Raw genomic sequence first — 9,080 nt, 5'->3', positions numbered from 1 at the left:
GAGTAGAAGATGAAAACTTACAACCATATCCACAGACTAACTAATAGTAGAATATCTACTGGCGACAAATTTGTCGTACTCTTCCTTGGTTGGTTGGTCAAACGTTACAATACAAAATGTTTAGCCTTGTTTCTTGCATTCTTCCAATGCATGTTAAAAACAAGTATAGACAGTTGATGGAGTTGTTGGTGACATATTTGCAAAAGGTAGGGGTCATATTGCTGATGTTTCATATTCCCTATTTTGATTCATTGAAATATCCTTAATTAAACCACTCCAAGCTGGAATGCCCCCCTTCAAAATACCTGGGACCCGACATCCACAGAATATACAGTTGTGCTACTTTAGCAGTACTATTATTCGAAAAGTACATGACACGCGACCTCTAGACACCGACTGAACAGCCGCAACGCGCGACCTGCGGCGTCTTCTCTTTTCTGATGCTGTCCCGCGACTACACCACCCACCACACGCTGCAACACCAGAAATTAGGAATTGCTATACTAAAAGCTACCTGTTTAACAATTATCAGCTTTATATTTTGTTTTAAGAATACCCTACGTATAATTATTGGCTAATTACCCTGGACTAATTAGTTTACGGTGAGCTACAGCATCCCATTCTTTGTCAACAAGCAACCGATCCTTGTATCATGGATTTTTTTTATTCCACAACACAAAATATTTCTCCTTTCAACTTCACAAATCAATGCTTCCATTGCGGACATCGGACGCGAATTGCGGTGAAAATAAAACACGTTTTAAATTAAAAACAATGCGTGCTATGCGGCGAGCCAACCGCGGGCGAATTTAATAGACTGTGTTTACGCTGGACGATTGATTTGATTTTCGTTGTTTTATCGCAAACGCTCCTCGCAACGCACGCATCACATCGCCCGTACCGCACCGCCCGTGTTTACCTAGGACATAGCGTAAGTGTGGTTGTCAGTTGTCACACTATGCGTTTTTACCGCTCCCGCTAAAACGGATGCGGTTTGACGGGATGATAATATCACACGTTAATAAATGGTACCAGTCACATACAATGCGGTTTCGCCGCACCTGGATGCAACCGCATCATATGGCTGTCAAACCGCATCCGTTTTAGCAGGAGCGGTAAAAACGCAGTGTGACACGACACTAGACCATGCACCAATGAATAGGTATTCTTTATTCATTGCCATCATATATTATATATATGATTGCCATACACCAACTCATTGGCGTACGTGAACGTCACATGCGTACGTCCCTGCATTAAATTTAATGCTTTCTACCTTGTAGGTTTCAATTCTTCATACAAAGATGCCTTGCAAGCAGTCTGATAAGAGTTTATGTTTGATCTCAAACCCTAATGACGGCAGTAAAGTCACAAAGTGTTTAACGTGCTGCAAGAGTGCAAGAGTTTGAAGTTGTCGGAGCCAGAGCAGTACAAGACTATATTGCCGTGAACGAGAGAAAGATTACACTCACTCCAACCTAAGGATGGCTCTGAATGCAGTCATTTCTCTGAACTCTTTAATTTGCTACACCTCAGCGATAATTGTATTAAGAGGAGACAAACAGTAATCATAGACAGGTGGCACAGAGACCTCATGGTCCAAAACCTCTAAAGTCTCAATTCACATACAACACTCATTGTGACAATGTAGAAATAAGTATCTTCTACAAAATTCACCGTTTATTATTTCAGCTAAGAAAAATCACATAAAAAACACGAATGTATTTACACATGTCAAAGAAATAGGAATCTGTCCCTTGTTCACAACGGAAACAAACCCACGGAGGTGCAAAATGTAACAAAACAAATGAAACAAGATGTTGTTAGATGTTACTTATAAATATAACAACAAATGAGTGGATGGATCGAAAAAATATTTTAATTTAATTTGTTTTACTACTCTGATCCCGCTTTACGCTGCGCTTTTCTTTGCCTTGGGCTGGTTTGTTTCGCGGGTGCTTGCTTTGACTGCTGCTGTTTAGTCGCCTTGGGCGATTTCTGGCTCTTTTCCTTATCTAGAACAAAAGAGTTAGACTAGAAAATCCTTGGCGACGCCTCAAGCGACTTACTCAGTCTGTCCAGTGTTTGTTTGGGCAACCAGTCGTAATCAACGTTATTCGGATTGCTGGTGCCGGTTTCGACAGGTACTTTGCGACTCGTGCGTTTACGGCCAACAGATAATAAAGTTTGTTGACCGATTACTAAAAGTAGAATAACGCCCGCTGCTAAGAAGACGTACAAGAAGAAGGTTTCGCCATCTAAACCTGTAATGTAGGAAAAAATGAGTGTCTGATCATAGCTGTGAGGTTAGTGATGTAACAGAAAATTTAAATGTTATATACAGGGTGTGATATTTGAGCCACAAACCCACAAAATAGCCATAAATAGAAGAACTCTTAGCCTTCCTTCCTAAGAGCGAAAAATACCCTAATTAGTAATGGCAAAATAAAAATACTGTTTCCATGTCTGGTTTTGGTTAATTAATATTATGCAACAGTCCCTGGACTATCTAAACAAAACAACATGATTCAATTCAACCTTAAAAGACACATTTTTTCATATTTAACAGACCTTGTAACTCTAAAGGATTCCAAGACCCCCCAATAATGTGCATGATAAATAAGCCACCCTGTATATACGACTTACCAAAAGCAAAGATAATACTGCACTAGATAAGACACTTTGTATACATTCAGAATACTCAATTTTGTCCGCAGAGTCAATGTTTTTAATGCAATAGTATCGATTATTATTGTATCACACCGGTCACATTTTAAATCCTCGCAGGATCCATGTCTTGTCAAATGTTAGATGTTAATTTATAACGTTTCCGATTATCATTTTATCTGTATGATGTCATTGCAGTGCAGTTGTATTATGATCACAAAGGACAATCCGTTTTTTTGTACTTGAATAAATTGTAAAACAGCTGTGTGCAGTTTAAACATAAAGTAACATATGCCAACTTTTTTGGGTTAGATAGTATATTTGCATTCGTACCAAAATTGGTTTAAAGTCTTGGAACAATCTTTACTAACATGCGGGTGGTAAAATCATGTCAACTTCGTAATGACCCTATATTTTCTTAGTTAAAAGATGTATAGAAAAATGTTTATTGCAAAAGTTTCTTTATAGTGAGTCTTGAATAATCTGCCGTTTTCAAAATAAATATACGGGGTCAGGCAAAAGTTATCGGACGTAACCTCATTTTTTACATTTTAGAATTTTAGTTGATAGAACACCCTGTACATTTTACTTTAAAAGGATAGCATATGAAGGTCTCTTTCCAAAAATAGAAAAACTGAGAAAATTAAAGAAAAGTCAAATAATGATTCAAAAAAATTGTAGAAAAACCCAGCTGTCAGTTCTAAAAAAAAGTTAAGAGAAAGGACGGTGACACGGTAGACTATGGGACACTCTCCAGGTAAGGAATATTCGACTGTACTTTCCCAAAAACAAACCTCTTGAAGCCAGAACGTTTGGAAGAATGCAGTACGGGAGAAGGGTCTGGAATAAACCTTGTTTAAAAGGATTCGATTACATTTCCCTAAAAACTATCATGAAAATGATGAGGTAATGCAAAAGGATCTTCCCTTTTGTTGGGGTTATTCCACACCTCCTGAACATGACGGCCCGGTAGACTATGGGACACTTCCCAGGAAAGAATGATTCAATTGTACTTTCACAAAAACAAGAGTTTTGCAGAACACTGATTTGGGAAAACATAGTATCAGATGTAGGGGGGGGGGGGGGGGGTATTACAGAGATTCAAATGGAGCATTTAACATCAAAAATTCAATAACACTAAATCATTTCAGCAATTTCAAAAGATCTTATGTGACCCCGTCCAAAAAAATTTAAAAAATAGGAAAGCAAAAGTTCCAGGGTTTCAAACCCTTTTTCCCCAAAAACGTTTAGTGCTAAAATTCCCACTGTAATTTAAGAGAAAAGATGACGATTCTATGGAATACTCCAGAAAAGAAAGATTTGACTGTACATCCTTCTCTTATCGCAATTTTAAGTAGCGCAAGTGACAGAAACATGTGCATTGTTCCATGTGAAAGAGAAGAGCGCAATGTAACAGTGGCTCGTGATGTAGGCATGGAATGTTAGAGAATGCACATGCACTCTCTCCATGTGATAGAAGCAGACAGAAATATTACTTACATTATAGTCATATTTTTCTACATGCTATAATCTCAAGAAAAAAGGAAAATTCTATCAGGGGCGTTTGGCCCCTCTATCATTAATTTTTTTACATGTTTACCTCAAATCTACATTCATTTCTCGCATCAGAACTAGTATTTGCAATTTGAAATTGAAAATAAATTTAAAATTCAGAATAAAATGGCGCATTTAGAGAAAAATAGAAAATGGTATTTTATTTTTTTAAAAACCAATATGGCGCCTACTTCCGGTATTGACGGAAGCGGCGCCATCTGGAAATTATTTTATTTCAATTCGCAGTGCTCGATTATGGCTGTGAACCAAATTTCAACTGCAAGTATAAAAACTTCGAACAAACGAGCTACGTGAATTTCGCCGTATACAAGGGCTACTTAAACAAGAATTCAATGGGGTGTAGTAAATCCATGTAAATTACGATTTAACATTCTATCTCCGTCAATAGTGTGTAATACACAGATCTTTGCCTTTACCTTTTAATGTAATTTGATCTGTAAATAAATAAGGGAATGCTCACTAAGTCATGAAAGTGATCCATTGTGCGACGATCTGACGATGCGCTTCATGGCAAAAGCCCCTATAGCATCTTTACGGAACTAAACTCTTCCATTTACAGTGTCTCTTATCTAGTGTAATATTGTCTTTGCCATAAGAAACACAGTGTTCCATACTTACTATAATCAATAAATTGTTATTATTCTTACCTTCATCAAGCTCGATAATTTGGACAGTCTCGTTAAATACAGTATCCAAGTAACTGTTTCCAGATGCATCTCTGTAGGCGAGATTAATGTTTAAACCGAATGGACGACCAGCAAATGATTCGGATGGAATAAAGCTGTACGCGAGCGTAGCTTCTTGAGCCGGAGATACTTGGCGATTATAAGAGATTGCGGAGAAGTTTTGGATGTAAAAGTTGTAGTCCATCGGATAACGGAACGAAGCGTCAATGGTTTCGAGAGTGAAATCCTGTTTGCCTTTGTTGCGGAATCCGACTAGGAATTCGACGGGTACGCCGCCGGGTAATTCTATTTAAGTTTTATGTGAGCTTCAAATTGATAATGTTAGGTAAGTACCTTACCGATTTGGGAAACTCCAGTGACGACAGGTTTGACAAATAGTATGACTGTGTCTCCATCTGGAGAGGCTGTAGTTTTCACTTCCTCTTCGTCTTCCTCTATATCTGTAGCGGCTAAATCGTCTGTATCACCCTCTCCTTCGACTTCGGCCTCACCCTCATCATCAACTAAATCTTCTTCGGCGTATGCCACACAGCTGCGACCTGTGTAGACAGTTAGAATTTGCAAGAGAAGTCCCAGTTTTCACTTACCTCCATTGATGGTAAAATAACAGCTGGCAATACCAATAATAGTAACAGGAAAATGCTTTTCATTTTACCGCTGATTAATGATCCACCAAAAGTACTAAATTTTCAAGCAATGTCTAAAGGTTATACCGTAAAGCAAATCACCGCGCGGCTCCACGTTACTAAAACCAAGTGAAGGTTCTCGTAATTTCTACCATTAGGTCAAACACCGCTATACGTGGAACTTTTGGTTACACATGGAACCCCTTCTCTTTCGTGTTTTTGAAACCGTAATGAAACGTCACCTATTGTGCAATATACAGGGCGTTCATTTGTTAGTGACATAATATACATTGATACATCATGTATCATACATGATACATGAAAAGTGTATTTCCAGGTAGGTATTCTTTCTTATACCAACTATTGATCTTTGCATTTCATATCACATTCAAATTAAAACAATTTCATGCTTTTGTTTTGAGTACCGTTATCGGAGACATGTTTGTTTGTTATACTGTACTGTACAGATGATTATGTCTTTATACTTTTTCATTACGTATTTATGTATGTATTTACGAGGAAGTTTAACTGCGCTGTTGCTTTGTATGCTTCGATTTAACTTCCGTAGAAGGAGTACCGCAGGTAGTTTGATTCTCGGCTGCAAATGTTGCTCCTTTGTCTCTTGTAGACAGCCGCTTTCGGCTTTTGTGTCATAGCAATATACGGGGCGGGGGAGGGGGCCCCAATATGATGACTCACTGTATGAGTAAGTAGTTAGAACTGTTTCCGTGGAGTAAGTACCTCATACGGTTCGTTTCTTCGCTGTATCTGTTGCTTGCTCATCTCGTGGTGACTGCAGCTCTTTTATCTTAGCAATATACGAGAAAGAGGTCCCCCTAATTAACATTTCCTCTATTTATAAGACGTATTTTGCTTGGGCGATAATGGACTTTAAGATGAATACATATTAACTAGCATTCTCACACACGCATTTTGTGTTAAATTAATTGAAGTCCATACTGGAGTATCGCCTTGCTTTTGACGTGTTCGGCCTTTTTTGTACATGCAATCTACCATTTAACGATTTGTTGTGGGAAGTTGGGTTGTTTGGAAAGATCCTTTGAAGCAATGCTAGTTGAACCGTCAGCGAATTTGGACTAAGCACCTACCTATCAATTAGCACAGTGTGGTTTTATAGTCCATTTAAGAGATAATCTGCGAAGAATATTGTTGCGAATACGGACAAACGAGTAAAGTTTGAAACGCGTAAATTAAAGGGTTAATGACCCTCGTACACAAAGAATAATTTATGGCCTCAAAAGTATTATGTTAAATACGAACGATAATGGAAATTTTAATTGATATTTAAATTAATTATTAGAATTCTATGGTTGCTGGGTGCTTTGAACGGTAGAGGCGCCGGTAGTTTTACAGCGTATAATTTAAATAGTCGTTCGAACATTTATATACATAAACAAATTGAAAAACTTGTATCTGACTATCGCTTGACTTTAGCTTTTCCTTGGCGTGTTTCTTCCATTGTGGGTCATTTAGCATCAGTGCAAACGTAATTTGTAACTTATTACTCGTTAACACGCGCGCGGTCATTTTTGAGGTAAAAATCATATAAATTTAAATGTAACAATATTGTACCTTAAAATGTGAGCTAACCATCTGTCATGTATTTTTTAGGTGAGAAAATCAAATTAAAAATCTGACCTTTGTTCATACCCGCACGATCATCCAGAAAAACAAGATTGTCATTCTGGAAGTCGCGTTCTACTTTACCCACAAAGATTAAAACTGCGTGACCTTAAATAAAGTTTAATTGCGAGACAGACAATATTGTTGCACAAACTCTATCATTCAAGGAGAATGCATTTATAAAAAATAAATGTTGTAATTGTGGGCAAATAATATGTGACAGACATTTACCGTCGGATCAAGTAATTTTTGAGTAATCCTATTTGAACTTCAAAAGCAAAGGAGCCATTCATTATACGAGACCTATACTGCATTCATTATAAGAATAAGTAGTAGATGGCGCTGTGTTTGAAGATAAGCAAAATGTTAAAAAAGTCGAAATATCAAGCATTGTAAACCAATCGGTATGTGCGAGTTCAAGGGTCAGTGCAACCAAAAGTTGGCAACTGTTGGTTTCAACAAGATATTGCAAACGCGCACAACGAGAATTTCTATTGGACAATGTTTCCATTTTCCAGGAAACTTATGTTGATGATGATGTCCGTACTAAGTATATCGTTGTATTCGTAATAAAAACTCAATACTCAATATAGTATGTAATTTTTTTTATCATGATTTCCCCGAAACGAATCGTTGTTTTGAAAATCTCCCAAAGGAAGAGCACCAAAAGTGGCAAAACGAAGGTGTTTTTATTTTTCTGTATCGAAATCGGCAAATTTCGGTTTTTCTGACATATCTTCCGAAGTAATCGGAACTAAAAAAATCCATTCGCGGGAGGTTATACGTATAAGAGGCAAACGAAATAAATTAATAAACATTGCAGAAAAGATTCTTTTGGACTCTGCAATGCAAGCCCCTATGACATGAGACTACATTTATAGCAATAATGGATCGGTAATTTACTGACTGAATAAGAAGGAAGCTAACTTTGGAGTTTTGTGGTTGGACCGTTCAACGGAAACATACTGTACATCAGTATTCAGTAGTTCCACCTGATGTTGGCTGCAAGTAATAAAACAAGCGTCGTTATTGCGCAGCTGCGGAAAAAATTGTCATCTGCCATTTTGTTTGAATCCTTTAACAATTAACCAAAGCTGCACGTGGTTTTGCTCCTTATAAATTAATTAAAATGGATAAACCAGTAGTAAGGGCTCGTGTGATTAAAGTTCTGGGACGTACCGGTTCACAAGGCCAATGTACACAAGTCAAAGTAGAATTTATCGGTGATCAAAATCGACAGATTATCCGAAACGTTAAGGGACCTGTTCGGGAAGGAGACATTCTAACGTTACTGGAATCAGAACGTGAAGCTAGAAGATTAAGATAAGCAACTGTAAGTTACGGCATTTATAAATTGGGAAAATTAATTCGATTGTTTTTAGATTTCTCATGCGGGCAACATGTTACATCGATAAATGTTTAAATAATTTATTCAAGACCTACGACATGTACATTGTTGCTATAATAAAACATTTTTAAGTTCAGTGAAAGTAGTCCTTTAACAATTTTATAACTTGAGCTTTTCCTTTCATATTACTTGCTTTGGCGTTAAGTACGTTTTTCTTAGCCACACCTTTAGCATTAAGTAGTGCGAGCACCCTACAAGACAAGTTGGTGAAACATTTTTGAAGATCTGCTTCTTACTTTTCTGCAATTTCGGATATGATGGTTTCAGATCCGGAGAGCACGAGACTACCTTGTGCTTTATCATCACCGACTGATAAGAAAAACAATGTATCACAAGGGCCAACTTCTCTCAAGAAATTCTGCATAAAATCGGGCTCTGCTTCTTTTCGGTGCAAGACGTAATACTTCGGCTTAGGTTCCAATGATTTGAATTTATGTGCTTCGAATGCTGCCAAGTCTTTTAGGACAGATTGTA

The 9,080-nt window shown here is 37.5% G+C and overlaps 1 protein-coding gene and 1 long non-coding RNA gene across 2 annotated transcripts; both read right to left on the bottom strand.

The window, feature by feature from the left end:
• Window positions 1-1,662: 1,662 nt before the first annotated feature.
• On the bottom strand, window positions 1,663-5,768 carry LOC116174111 (translocon-associated protein subunit alpha). Its single transcript, XM_031491927.1, has 5 exons — window positions 5,526-5,768; window positions 5,267-5,478; window positions 4,890-5,213; window positions 2,070-2,264; window positions 1,663-2,015 (listed from the first exon to the last, which is right to left on the bottom strand). Exons 1-5 carry the CDS (start codon window positions 5,576-5,578, stop codon window positions 1,897-1,899), a joined length of 903 nt encoding a protein of 300 aa, XP_031347787.1. The 5' UTR covers window positions 5,579-5,768; the 3' UTR covers window positions 1,663-1,896.
• Window positions 5,769-8,612: 2,844 nt separating this feature from the next.
• On the bottom strand, window positions 8,613-9,074 carry LOC116173845. Its single transcript, XR_004145985.1, has 2 exons — window positions 8,843-9,074; window positions 8,613-8,797 (listed from the first exon to the last, which is right to left on the bottom strand). It is a non-coding gene; the product is annotated as an uncharacterized LOC116173845 (long non-coding RNA).
• Window positions 9,075-9,080: the final 6 nt, after the last annotated feature.

The sequence above is a fragment of the Photinus pyralis genome, unplaced genomic scaffold (assembly GCF_008802855.1).
Source record: "Photinus pyralis isolate 1611_PpyrPB1 unplaced genomic scaffold, Ppyr1.3 Ppyr1.4_LG6, whole genome shotgun sequence".
Classification (NCBI taxonomy): domain Eukaryota; kingdom Metazoa; phylum Arthropoda; class Insecta; order Coleoptera; family Lampyridae; genus Photinus; species Photinus pyralis.
This window is presented reverse-complemented; position numbering and strand designations above follow the sequence as displayed.

Bases quoted from the DNA above. Each gene is read 5' to 3' on its own strand.
- LOC116174111 (XM_031491927.1), bottom strand. From the start codon at position 5,578: ATGAAAAGCATTTTCCTGTTACTATTATTGGTATTGCCAGCTGTTATT. The intron at 2,265-4,889 runs GTAAGAATAATA...CCTACATTACAG, and splicing joins AATTATCGAGCTTGATGAAG to GTTTAGATGGCGAAACCTTC. The intron at 2,016-2,069 runs GTAAGTCGCTTG...CTTTTGTTCTAG, and splicing joins ACAAACACTGGACAGACTGA to ATAAGGAAAAGAGCCAGAAA.